Consider the following 14,183-nt stretch of genomic DNA (forward strand, 5'->3'; position numbering starts at 1 on the left):
GCCACCCGGACTATTTATCATCTATGCATAGTAACTTTACCCCTACCTACATGTACAAATTACCTCGACTAACCTGTACCCCCACACATTTACTCGGTACTGGTACCCCTTGTATATAGCCTCATTGTTATTTTATTGTACTTTTTATTTTTTTATTTGTATTACTTTAGTTTATTTAGTAAATATTTTCTTAACTCTTTTTTCTTAAAACTGCATTGTTGGTTAAGGGCTTGTAAGTAAACATTTCACGGTAAGGTCTACACCTGTTGTATTCGGCGCATGTGTCGAATAGAATTTTATTTGATATTGCCAATCATTTCAATGAATTTCACTAGTAAATTGGAGCAACTCTGAAGTGAAAGGACATTGAACAGTGAACCATCATATATTTTTGTATAAAATACCAGGTATAGAAAACCTTAATGGGAAACTATGGAGAATGGTAGCAGACTGTATTGCCACCCCTATTTGCTATATATTTAACCAAAGCCTAAAGGAGTGCGTGTCCACAGGTGTGGAAGGGAGCTAAAGTAATTCCACTACCTAAAAATAATAAAGCACCCTTTGCTGGCTCTAACAGCTGCCCAATCAGTTTGCTGCCTGTACTTAGTAAACTGATGGAGAGGAATGTGTTAGCCCAAATAAGTTAGCTACTGACTTTGAGCATGAATATAGGGCACTCAACTTGTACTGCACTGACTTAGATCACTGATTGGTTAAAATAAATGGGTAATAAGATGATAGTTGGAGCTGTATTGTTAGATTTTCATGCAGCCTTTGATGTTATTGATCATAAATTATTGACAACAACTCACTTGCTATGGCTTTACATCGCCTTCCATCACATGGTTGGAGAGTTATTTATCCAATAGAACCCGGAGTGTGTTCTTCAATGGAAGCTTCTCTAATATCAGATATGTACAGTGCGGTGTCCCTCTGGGCACTGTTATCTTCTCTATTTTTACAAATTATTTTCCACTGGTCTTACACGAAGCTATACTGAAAGAAAATATAAATGCCATATAAAGTGTTGGTCCCATGTTTCATGAGATGAAATAAAAGATCCCAGAAATGTTCCATACGCACAACAAGCTTTTTTGTCTCAAATCTTTGCATCCCTGTTAGTGAGCATTTCTCCTTTGCCAAGATAATCCATCCACCTGACAGGTGTGGCATATCAAGAAGCTGATTAAACAGCATGGATTGTCCACCACAGCTGTTGCCAGATAATTTAATGTACATTTTTCTACCATAAGCCGCCTCCAACAGCGTTTTAGAGAATTTGGCAGTAAGTCCAACCGGTCTCACAACCGCAGACCACGTGTAACCACGCCATCCCAGGGACTTCCACATCCGGCTTCTTCACCCGCGGGAATCGTCTGAGACCAGCCACCTGGACAGCTGATGAAATTGTGGGTTTGCACAACCAAATAATTTCTGCACGAACTGTCAGAAACCGTCTCAGGGAAGCTCATGTGTGCTCGTTGTCCTCACCAGGGTCTTGACCTGACTGCAGTTTGGCGTTGTAACAGACTTCAGTGGGCAAATGCTCACCTTCGATGGCCACTGATGAATCCCAGTTTCAACTGTACCGGGCAGATGGCAGACAGCGTGTATGGTGTCGTGTGGGCGAGCGGTTTGCTGATGTCAATGTTGTGAACAGAGTGCCCCTTGGTGGAAGTGTTTCAGCATGATAATGCACGGCCCCTTGTTGCAAGGATCTGTACACAATTCCTGGAAGCTGAAAATGTCCCAGTTCTTCCATGGCCTGCATACTCACAGGACATGTCACCCATTCAGCATGTTTGGGATGCTCTGAATCGACGTGTACTACAGAATTCTCCAATTCCCGCCAATATCCAGCAACTTTGCATAGCCATTGAAGAGGAGTGGGACAACATTCCACAGGCCACAAACAACAGCCTGATCAACTCTATGCAAAGGAGATGTCGCGCTGCATGAGGCAAATGGTGGTCAGACCAGATATTGGCTGGTTTTCTGATCCACACCACTACCTTTTTAAAAAGGTATCTGTGACCAACAGATGCATATCTGTATTCCCAGTCATGTGAAATCCATAGATTAGGGCCTAATGAGTTTATTTAAATTGACAGAATTTCTTGTATGAACTGTAACTCAGTAAAATCGTTGAAATTGTTGCATATTGCGTTTATATTTTCTATTGTGTAGAATTACTATGTATGCGGATTATTACATAGCACCCAAAAGCCAGTGAGCTCACTGAAATTTTAAATAAGGAGTTAGTCAGTATCAAAATGGGTGATTTAATAATAAATACATCTAAAACTAAAAGCATTGTATTTTGTTCAAAACATTCTCCAAGACCTAAACCTCAACTGGAGTTGTACATGAAGGGTGTTACCATTGAGCAAGTTGAGGAAGCTAAACTCCTATGTATAACATTGGATGGTCAAGTATCATGGGCAAGTCATATTGACAAAGTTGTTGTAAAGATGGGGAGGGGTATGTCTGTTTATAAAAATGTTTTGCGTTTTTGACACATTAACTGTATTAGTTGTTCAGGCTCTGGTCTTGTCCCATCTTGATTACTGTCCGGTAATATGGTCAAGTGCAGCAATGAAAGACCTAGAAAAGCTGCAGCTGGTTCAAAACAGAGCCGCACGCCTTGCCCGTAACTGCACATACAGAAATAACATCAACAACATGCAGGCCAGTCTTTCCTGGTTGAGGGTTGACAAGATATTAACAGCTTCTCTTTTAGTTATAAGAAATATTACTGACACAAATTCCACATTTTCTGCATAATCAAATAACATTCAGCTCAGACACCCATACATACCCCACAAGACATGCCACCAGGGGTCTCTTCACAGTCCCCAAGTCCAAAACAAAATCACGGCAAGGTGCAGTTTTAGACAGAGCCTTGATGGCATGGAACTCCCTTCCATCTCCAATTACTCAAGCAAACAGCAAAATTACCTTTCAAAAAACAGATTACAAAATAACTTGTGGAACGACTGGGGCTATGAGGGGACACACTAACAGACACACCATTTTTTATTTGTACTGTTTGGATTATTTTTGTTGCGTTGTTTGTACAGTGAGTGTACAAACCATTAGGAACACCTTATTATTGAGTTGCACCCCTTTTTGCCCTCAGAACAGCCTCAATTTGTTGGGGCATGGCCTCTACAAGGTGTCAAGCATTCATTTACATTACATTTTAGTCATTTAGCAGACGCTCTTATCCAGAGCGACTTACAGTTAGTGAATACATATTTTTTTTATACTGGCCCCCCGTGGGAATCGAACCCACAACCCTGGCGTTGCAAACGCCATGCTCTATCAACTGAGCTACATCCCTGCCGGCCATTCCCTCCCCTACCCTGGACGACGCTGGGCCAATTGTGCGCCGCCCATGAGTCTCCCGGTCGCGGCCGGCTGCGACAGAGCCTGGATTCGAACCAGGATCTCTAGTGGCACAGTTAGCACTGCGATGCAGTGCCTTAGACCACTGCGCCACTCAGTTGACTGCTGGCCCATGTTGACTCCAATGCTTCCCACAGTTGTGTCAAGTTGGCTGGATGTCCTGTGGGTGGTGGACCATTCTTGATACACATGGGAAACTGTTGAGCGTGAAAAACCCAGCAGTATTGCAGTTCTTGATACACTCAAACCGGTGTGCCTGGCACATACTACTGTTAGGTTCTAAACAAACAGAGTAAAAACTCGAACGACTTGAAAAAGTGCTAACCAAGTTTAGTCATACAGCTGCAAAGACAACATACAAGTCACACAAACACATCTTTATACCTTCCAACTAGGCGGAGTCACCTCCTTGCATGTCTAAGATAACCAATTCTTCTTACTGGTATTGTCATGACCCTTGCCTAACTCTAGGACCCTCATGGGCGTGGAAGTGAGTGTACACTACCAGTCAAAAGTTTTAGAACACCTACTCATTCATTATTTTGACAATTTTCTACATTGTAGAATAATAGTGAAGACATCAAAACAATGAAATAACACATATGGAATCATGTAGTTACCAAAAAAGTGTTAAACAAATCAAAATATATTTGAGAATCTTGAAATAGCCACACTTTGCCTTGATTACAGCTTTGCACACTCTTGGCATTCTCTCAACCAGCTTCATGAGGAATGCTTTTCCAACAGTCTTGAAGGAGTTCCCACATACAGTGGGGAAAAAAAGTATTTAGTCAGCCACCAATTGTGCAAGTTCTCCCACTTAAAAAGATGAGAGAGGCCTGTAATTTTCATCATAGGTACACGTCAACTATGACAGACAATTTGAGGGAAAAAAATCCAGAAAATCACATTGGAGGATTTTTTATGAATTTATTTGCAAATTATGGTGGAAAATAAGTATTTGGTCACCTACAAACAAGCAAGATTTCTGGCTCTCACAGACCTGTAACTTCTTCTTTAAGAGGCTCCTCTGTCCTCCACTCGTTACCTGTATTAATGGCACCTGTTTGAACTTGTTATCAGTATAAAAGACACCTGTCCACAACCTCAAACAGTCACACTCGAAACTCCACTATGGCCAAGACCAAAGAGCTATCAAAGGACACCAGAAACAAAATTGTAGACCTGCACCAGGCTGGGAAGACTGAATCTGCAATAGGTAAGCAGCTTGGTTTGAAGAAATCAACTGTGGGAGCAATTATTAGGAAATGGAGGACATACAAGACCACTGATAATCTCCCTCGATCTGGGGCTCCACGCAAGATCTCACCCCGTGGGGTCAAAATGATCACAAGAACGGTGAGCAAAAATCCCAGAACCACACGGGGGGACCTAGTGAATGACCTGCAGAGAGCTGGGACCAAAGTAACAAAGCCTACCATCAGTAACACACTACGCCGCCAGGGACTCAAATCCTGCAGTGCCAGACGTGTCCCCCTGCTTAAGCCAGTACATGTCCAGGCCCGTCTGAATTTTGCTAGAGTGCATTTGGATGATCCAGAAGAGGATTGGGAGAATGTCATATGGTCAGATGAAACCAAAATAGAACTTTTTGGTAAAAACTCAACTCGTCGTGTTTGGAGGACAAAGAATGCTGAGTTGCATCCAAAGGACACCATACCTACTGTGAAGCATGGGGGTGGAAACATCATGCTTTGGGGCTGTTTTTCTGCAAAGGGACCAGGACGACTGATCCGTGTAAAGGAAAGAATGAATGGGGCCATGTATCGTGAGATTTTGAGTGAAAACCTCCTTCCATCAGCAAGGGCATTGAAGATGAAACGTGGCTGGGTCTTTCAGCATGACAATGATCCCAAACACACCGCCCGGGCAACGAAGGAGTGGCTTCGTAAGAAGCATTTCAAGGTCCTGGAGTGGCCTAGCCAGTCTCCAGATCTCAACCCCATAGAAAATCTTTGGAGGGAGTTGAAAGTCTGTGTTGCCCAGCGACAGCCCCAAAACATCACTGCTCTAGAGGAGATCTGCATGGAGGAATGGGCCAAAATACCAGCAACAGTGTGTGAAAACCTTGTGAAGACTTACAGAAAACGTTTGACCTGTGTCATTGCCAACAAAGCGTATATAACAAAGTATTGAGAAACTTTTGTTATTGACCAAATACTTATTTTCCACCATAATTTGCAAATAAATTCATTAAACATCCTACAATGTGATTTGCTGGATTTTTTTTTTTCATTTTGACTGTCATAGTTGACGTGTACCTATGATGAAAATTACAGGCCTCTCTCATCTTTTTAAGTGGGAGAACTTGCACAATTGGTGGCTGACTAAATACTTTTTTTCCCCACTGTATGCTGAGCACTTGTTGGCTGCTTTTCCTTCACTCTGCAGTCCGACTCATCCCAAACCATCTCAATTTGGTTGAGGTTGGGGTATTGTGGAGGCCAGGTCATCTGATGCAGCACTCCATCACTTTCCTTCTTGGTAAAATAGACGTTACACAGCCTGGAGGCTGTGTGATAGTCCCACTAAGCCCAAACCAGATGGGATGGCATATCGCTGCAGAATGCTGTGGTAGACATGCTGGTTAAGTGAGCCTTGAATTCTAAATACGTCACAGACAGTGTCACCAGCAAAGCACCCCCACACCATAACACCACCTCCTCCATGCTTTATTGTGGGAAATACACATGCGGAGATCATCCATTCACAAACACCGCGTCTCACAAAGACACGACGGTTGGAACCAAACCTCTCCAATTTGGACACATTTCCACTGGTCTAATGTCCATTGCTCGTGTTTCTTGGCCCAAGCAAGTCTCTTCTTCTGATTGGTGTCCTTTAGTAGTGGTTTCTTTGCAGAAATTCGACCATGAAGGCCTGATTCATAGTCTCCTCTGAACAGTTGATGTTGAGATGTGTCTGTTACTTGAACTCTGTGAAGCATTTATTTGGGCTGCATTTTCTGAGGCTGGGAATGAACTTATCCTCTGCAGCAGAGGTAACTCTGGGTCTTCCATTCCTGTGGTGGTCCTCATGAGAGCAAGTTTCATCATAGCGCTTGATGGCTTTTGCGACTGCACTTGAAGAACTCAAAGTTCTTAATGTTCCGTATTGACTGACCTTCATGTCTCAAAGTAATGATGTACTGTCATTTCTCTTTGCTTATTTGAGCTGTTCTTGCCATAATATGGACTTGGTCTTTTACCAAACAGGGCTATCTTCTGTATACCCCCCCTACCTTGTCACAACACAACTGATCGGCTCAAATGCATTAAGAAGGAAAGAAATTCCACAAATTAACTTTCAAGAAGGCACACCTGTTAATTGAAATGCATTCTAGGTGACTACCTCATGAAGCTGGTTGAGAGAATGCCAAGAGTGTGCAAAGCTGTCATCATGGCAAAGGGTGGCTATTTGAAGAATCTCAAATATAAAATATATTTTGATTTGTTTAACACTTTTTAAATTACTACATGATTCCATATGTGTTATTTCATAGTTTTGATGTCTTCACTATTATTCTACAATGTAGAAAATAGTAAAAATAAAGAAAAACCCTTGAATGAGGATATGAATAAGTATATTTCAAGCTAGAATCCAACACTACCATACCCTGTTCAAAGACACTTCAATATTTTGTCTTTCCCATTCACCCTCTGAATGGCACACATACACAATCCATGTCTCAAGGCTTTAAAACCCTTTTTTAACCTGTCTCCTCCCCTTCATCTTCACGGATTTGAAGTGGATTTAACAGGTGACATCACTAAGGGATCATAGCTTTCACCTGCATTCACCTGGTCAGTCTATTTCATGGAAAGAGCAGGTGTTCCTAATGTTTTGTACACTCAGTGTATATCGTAGTTTAAATTTGTGTGAGTTATAAATCAGTGTTTTTGTTATTTTTCATGTTTTGTGGTTTTTGTGGACCCCAGGAAGAGTAGCTGCTTCTGCAAAATCTAATGGGGATCCAAATAAACAAATCAATTTCAGTTATGAAAAAGGCAAGTTATTTTTAACATGTATTCTAAGTAGGGGGATCGTCAAAGTAGCTATGCTTTTTTAAGAGGTACTGGAGAGATAATGGAATGCTCAGTTGGACTGCAATATTCAATTTCTCTTGTCTAATGAATCATGCTATTAATTAATTGTAGGACCAGTCTTAATGTATTTATCACTTAAAGCATAACCGCATACATTAATTCATACATTTTAGTGAAGATGGACTGTGTGATGAATAACTGAAAATATCTTGGTTTAGAGTTCATACATTGGCTGGTCAACGGGTAATAAATTAACTATTCACGTTTCCTCATCTAAACGTTTATCTCAAGCTCACATACAATTACTAATTGTATGTGAGCTAAAGCTAAATAAATAGGTGAGAAAACAGGTATATTTTATTGAGCTCATTTACTGTGCTATATATAGCCTCTGTTTCTCGACATATCTGACTTGTTGTGTCGGTCTTTCCTCTCTTCTCTCTCATTACCTCCAATTAGCAGTCTCCCTCCAGAATGCCTCCCCCTCACCACCACCAACATCATCATCCTCAGCAGCACCATCACCAGGGTGGCCCTCGAGGGCCCTCCTTCCAGGAGCACGGTGGTGGCCCGCTGACCCAGCAGCCCCTGCAGCCCCTCATCCCCCTGCACATGGCCCAACGCGGGGCACCAGTCAGGCCCCAGATTGACCCACCGCCCCGCATGATGAGTCCCCCTCCCTCACACAACCACCAACAGCAACAACAACAGCAGCAGCAGCAGCAGCAGCAGCCCAAGAACATCCACATCAACCCCCATTTCAGGGGCCCTGCGTCCTCCCCTGCGCAAGGTAGGTCTGTACATTGGGCTGCTCCGCATGTTTGCAGGGCCAAATGGAACCGAATTCCCTAGATACTGCACTACTGTTGGCCCTGGTCAAAAGTAATGCTTTATAAAGGGGATAGGGTGCCATTTCATTGGGTTCTGACTTATTGTAATGATAGTACCTCTTCTGTTGAATGTTGTGAATATTTGCAAATTAGGTGAAGGCATGAGATGCAATTTGGTTTGCAGTTATCAGTGCACTGCTTTGAAAAGTGTCTGGATTAGAATGTCATGTTGTTTGGTTGAATGACAAGAGGATACGTCTCTCAGCCAGTAATAGGTTCGTCATTTTTTGGCAGCATCTCCATTCCTCAATCTGTTTATCTGCCCTGTCTTTCCAGACTGACGTTGAAGAGTGTGTGTGTGTGACAGAGAGAGACTCTGTGTGTGTGTGTTGAGGGGAGGGGGGTGGACAGGATAACAGGAGTGTTTTACAGTTGTTGGCAAATGTCCCTGAACCCATACAGTGCATTCGGAAAGTATTCAGACCCCTTGACTTTTTCCACATTTTGTTATGTTACAGCCTTATTCTAAAATGAATTAAATAGTTTTTTCCAGCTCATTAATCTACACACAATAACCCATAATGACAAAGAAAAAACAGGTTTTTAGAAATGTTTACAAATTTATAAAACTAAACTAAAATATAACAGTTACATAAGTATTCCGACCCTTTAATCAATACTTTGTTGAAGCACCTTTGGCAGCGATTACAGCCTCAAGTCTTCTTGGGTATGACGCTACAAGCTTGGCACATCTGTATTTGGGGAGTTTCTCCCATTCTCTGCAGATCCTCTCAAGCGCTGTCAGGTTGGATGGGGAGCGTCGCTGCACAGCTATTTTCAGGTCTCTCCAGAGATGTTCAAGTCTGGGCTCTGGCTGGGCCACTCAAGGACATTCAGAGACTTGTCCCGAAGCCACTCCTGCGTTGTCCTGGCTGTGTGCTTAGGGTCGTTGTCCTGGTGAACCTTCGCCCCATTCTGAGGTCCTGAGCGCTCTGGAGCAGGTTTTTATCAAGGATCTCTCTGTACTTTGCTCCGTTCATCTTTGCCTCGATCCTGACTAGTCTCCCAGTCCCTGCTGCTGAAAAACATCCCTACAGCATGATGCTGCCACCACCATGCTTCATTGTAGGGATGGTGCCAAGTTTCTTCCAGACGTGACGCTTGGCATTCAGGCCAAAGAGTTCAATCTTGGTTTCATCAGACGAGACAGAGAATCTTGTTTCTCATGGTCTGAGAGTCCTTTAAGTGCCTTTTGGCAAACTCCAAGCAGGCTATCATGTGCCTGTTATTGAGGAGTGGCTTCTGTCTGGCCACTCTACCATAAAGGCTTGATTGGTGGAGTGCTGCAGAGATGGTTGTTCTTCTGGAAAGTTCTCCCATCTCCACAGAGGAACTCTAGAGCTCTGTCAGAGTGACCATCAGGTTCTTGGTCACCTCCCTGACCAAGGCCCTTCTCCCCCGATTTCTCAGTTTGGCCGGGCGATCAGCTCTAGGAAGAGTCTTGGTGGTTCCAAACTTCTTCCATTTAAGAATGATGGAGGCCACTGTGTTCTAAGGGACCTTCAATGCCCTTCCCCAGATCTGTGCCTCGAGACAATCCTGTCTCGGAGCTCTATGGACAATTCCTTCGACCTCATGGCTTGGTTTTTGCTCTGACATGCACTGTCAACTGTGGGACCATATATAGACAGGTGTGTGCCTTTCCAAATCATGTCCAATCAATTGAATTTACCACAGGTGGTCTCCGATCAAGTTGTAGAAACATCTCAAGGATGATCAATGGAAACAAGATGCACCTGAGCTCAATTTCGAGTCTCATAGCAAAGGGTCTGAATACTTATGTAAATAAGGTATTTCTGTTTTTTATAAATTTGCAAAAAATTCGAACCTGTTTTCGCTTTGTCATTATGTAGATTGAGGGGGAACATTTTATTTAATACATTTTAGAATAAGGCTGTAACGTAACAAAATGTGGAAAAAGGGAAAGGGTCCGAATACTTTCCGAATAACTGTACATACAACGTATTGTCCTTTTTTAAATGTATTTCTGTCATTGGAAATTAATCAGCATTACCAGTTGCAACTCAAACTGATTATGAATTGAAAATGTATGTAATATTTACTGAAGTCAAGAAGCCTAGCTAATACATGTACCCATCCACCTTAACCTGTGGTCCTTAAGAGAACTACAACCGCATGCTTTTACTATGTTCATTCCTCTGTCCAGATGTGTACAAGTGTGAGCCCATTTCGGAGGTGAAATATAAAACAGCGCTCAGACGAACGCTAGATCCACATTCGGTGCGACGTGTGAGCCTTAAGACGTGCCTGTATAACAGCTCACAAAGAGGTGTCTAATGGACTGCCTCTCCTTCTCCCCACACTCGTTCTCTCTCTTCCTATTCTAATTTCTTGACCCCCCCCCGGACCCCCAATCTTCTACATCGTTCTCTCTCTCTGTCTGCAGTGCCCTTAATGCCTCCTGCCCAGAGCCAGCCACCCAGACCTGCTGTGGGTCCTCAGAGGTTCCCTGTGAGTAGCAGCTGCTCCCCCATCTCCGTTAACCATGTGGACCTTTTTGTGAGAGAAATGTCATTATGGCAATTAGATGCCCACTTGGGTCCAAATACTGTTAGAGCAAATCTGTAAACACTGATACCAAGTCTGTCTGCACAACTGGAAATGGTTGATAGGGGCTTTAGGCAGTGGCTATGGTGACAGGCTTAGTTTAGTTTGCACTCTTCATGGATGTGCTAGGGCTCAGACTCTGAGGTTGGCATCATAATGGAATCCTGAAATCAGGCCTCCAAATGGAACCCTATTCCCTACATAGTGCGCTCCATCTGACCAGAGCCTTATGGGAATAGGGTACCATTTGGCATGCAGCCCAGGATAAAGCCTACTACCGCCAGTGAAAATACCACTTTTTATCTGCCAGTGAAAATACCACTTTTTAGGACAAGTTTGTCCCAAAGCAGAACAGTCCTTTAGAAGGCTGTTTGAATGGATAAAACATGCCCAAAATATTGTTTTTGTTTCATACTCAGGGCTAAATAGATAGTCAGGTAGTCAAAGAAAGGAATCTGTAGTCATTGAAGAGCCTCTGAGTAAACTAGAACCTATTGCAGAGATGACAGGAAAGGAATGCCTTTTAAAGTGATTACAACATTGTGGGGGAAGTGGATTGGCCAGGCAGCCAAATATGCCTCAAGTTACTCCGAGTGCATCCCAAATTGCACCCTATTCCCTACATAGTGTGCTACTTTTGGCCAGGGCCCATAGGGCTCTGGTCAAAAGTAGTGCACTATGTAGGGTATAGGGTGCCATTTGGGATGTAGGTTCAGTTCTCCCAGCTAATGATGCCCAGGCATCAGGTGGCGCTGGTGCTGACTGACACCTTCCCGGGAAGAGTGTTTTATATGGATTCATGCAAATCGGCTATAAAATTTTAAAAAAGAAGGGCTGCATCCAATTGCATTTGGTGAAAGGTTTATAAACCTTGTCAACAAATGAGCCAGGGTCTCGCGTTAGTCTGTTATTTGGAAATTGCCAACATTTTATTCTGTCTTCCTCGTCTACTCTCCATTTCAATTTTCCAGTGCCAGTTTCCATCAGTCTGTGATGGTGGTGGACATTGATAGCAGAGAGAGTGCTCCAGTGTGTGTAGCAGAGCTGTTTTTCACTTTTGTACGAGTTTGAGCGAGAGGGAGAGGCTTAGCTGACGTCTAGCATGTTGTTGGTTTCCCCAGCTGTCAATCGCGTTTAGGCTGCTATTGCCACAGACACGATTAGAAATACAGGTCACAAAAAGCCCAGCAACATCCATGTACCATTGGGCACCAGATTACGGATGATTATCATACATTATCATATTATCAAATGTAATTGTTCAAGAAGGGGAGGGGGAGATTCTTCACCATCTGTAATATCGTTATATGAAAAATATTAATCAGGGGTTCCAATTAAGAGCTCATTAGGGGGCTATAATGATAAAAAAATACAGCTAGTCAAGAATAGATGTTTGTTTGTAATTTGCATGTAGCAGAAATAGTATACATTATATCAAGTGCTTGGTGGTGCAGTACCCTATATTCATTTAGCAGTGGCTGGCCGCCTCTTCTAAATCGTTGCAGGCATGCCAAGAAATATAATTTTATAAAATATTGCAATGGTAAAACGTTGTCAGTGTAAACGTAAATGACTAAAACCAATATGAAGTATATAGAAAAGATAAAGGAGCTATATATTTTTAAACAAGATAATCTGAGAACTAACGATCGGCAATAAAAACTAGACAGTCAGAGAATCTAAAATTCCAAAAATGTCGTGGCATGGGGCCCCCATTGATTTTGTTATGTTTGAGTCAGTCAGATGTCATTAAAAAACGCCATAAGCCATGGCAAAAATGTGTAGAATTGCAGGAAACAAGCTTTTAAAACTAAAATGTTCTCTCTGCCCTGTGGCAAAATGTGTAGAATTGCTGGAAATTAACTTTAAAGCAGGCAAATGTTTTCTCTGCGGCCAAGAGGATAGCCTTTAAAATCTTTGGTCGGAGACCGCGCAATTGGCCATGCCCACTACCACACACCCCCCACGCTAACTTTGCCACCGCTGCTGAAAAAAATCCTTATATATGTATCATTATATTTAGCCATTTATTCATCAGGTTAGATATTGATAACATGAAAGTAGCCTTGGTTCCACATTGACCAAGCTACAAAGAACTTTAAACTGTGACATTGAAGTCACATCGGGCAAATGTTCTGTCTGATGGTGGAGGCACTTATCTAACATGTCTTTCAGCCTCATTGGTCAACTGTACCATTGTCCTTAGAAAGGTGAAATCCCTCCCTCATCAGTGGCAACAATATGCAATTTGTACAAAACACTATGTCCAAAGAGGGAACGACCAAAACAAATGTCACTTCTAATCCTCTTCATTTCCATTTCTCATTGAATGGTTTGACATTTGGCCCGGTCCATTGTATGACATTTGTCTTAGCTAGCCCTCTCTCTTTCCGAGGGGGATATCTGCAGCATCAGTTACACATTGAGCACCTCTCAGCCTGTTTATCAAGGATTAACACTCAGATGATGAGACGCGTTATCAAATTCATACAAATTTCCAGAGGTATTATGTAGACAACCGAGCCTCCATTGTGCATACCGGACTGACCTTTGAAACAGAGCGTTAATGTCCAAACTAACAATGTGATCCGCTCCCTCTCCTCCTCTGCTTCGTTAAGCCCCGTTGATTAACTTTCTGTTAAGCAACTTTGGTGACTCTCTCGCCCTTCCAGCATACAAAACACCCCTCTATCCCTCTCTAAATGCCGTCAGTCTACCGGCGAATCAAGATGGATTAAGCTTAGATAGCATCTTAAGTCATTTATAAAGCGGCGAGGAGGAGGGAGGTCTAAGCACCCCATTTGTGGAAGTGCAACATGTTGAGTTGAAGGTTAATTTTTCAACAGAGACTCATGTTTAAGAGAATAAAGGAGAGACTGGCTATGAGGGGGCCTTTTTATTCCGAGGACGGATTACAGGATCGTTATCTGCTGCTTTTCCTTGAAGTTAGATTAGATGCAGCACGGTGGGGGGGATTGTGTGCTGTGTGGAAAGCTGTTGTACATACAAAATAGGTGGCTGGAACAAAGAAATTAACACTGATTTAACCCAAGCCCAAAATGCTTTGCCGTCCTTGTTCCCGAAACGCGAGCAGGTCACCTCAGTCAACAAAGTTCTATTTATGCTTTAGTGCAGGTTTACCATAGCGATCCTGTAATTCACAATGTTTTATACAATATTTTACAATATTTGAACCGTTTCTCGAATGGAAGTTTTCCTGACCAAAATGGCAGATTTTTTGTCATGT

The 14,183-nt window shown here is 42.6% G+C and overlaps 1 protein-coding gene across 2 annotated transcripts in view; it reads left to right on the plus strand.

Annotated features, from left to right (window-relative positions):
- Positions 1-14,183, plus strand: part of LOC311144790 (RNA-binding protein 33-like) — a 49,682-nt gene that overhangs the window by 18,140 nt on the left and 17,359 nt on the right. For both annotated transcript variants that reach the window (XM_084180918.1, XM_084180919.1), the window contains exons 9-10: positions 7,938-8,268; positions 10,776-10,840. In XM_084180918.1, coding sequence (XP_084037044.1) covers positions 7,938-8,268; positions 10,776-10,840 — 396 coding nt within the window. The remainder of the gene's footprint in view (positions 1-7,937; positions 8,269-10,775; positions 10,841-14,183) is intronic.

This window comes from Coregonus lavaretus, assembly GCF_964263955.1.
Source record: "Coregonus lavaretus genome assembly, chromosome: 2".
In the NCBI taxonomy this organism is placed as follows: domain Eukaryota; kingdom Metazoa; phylum Chordata; class Actinopteri; order Salmoniformes; family Salmonidae; genus Coregonus; species Coregonus lavaretus.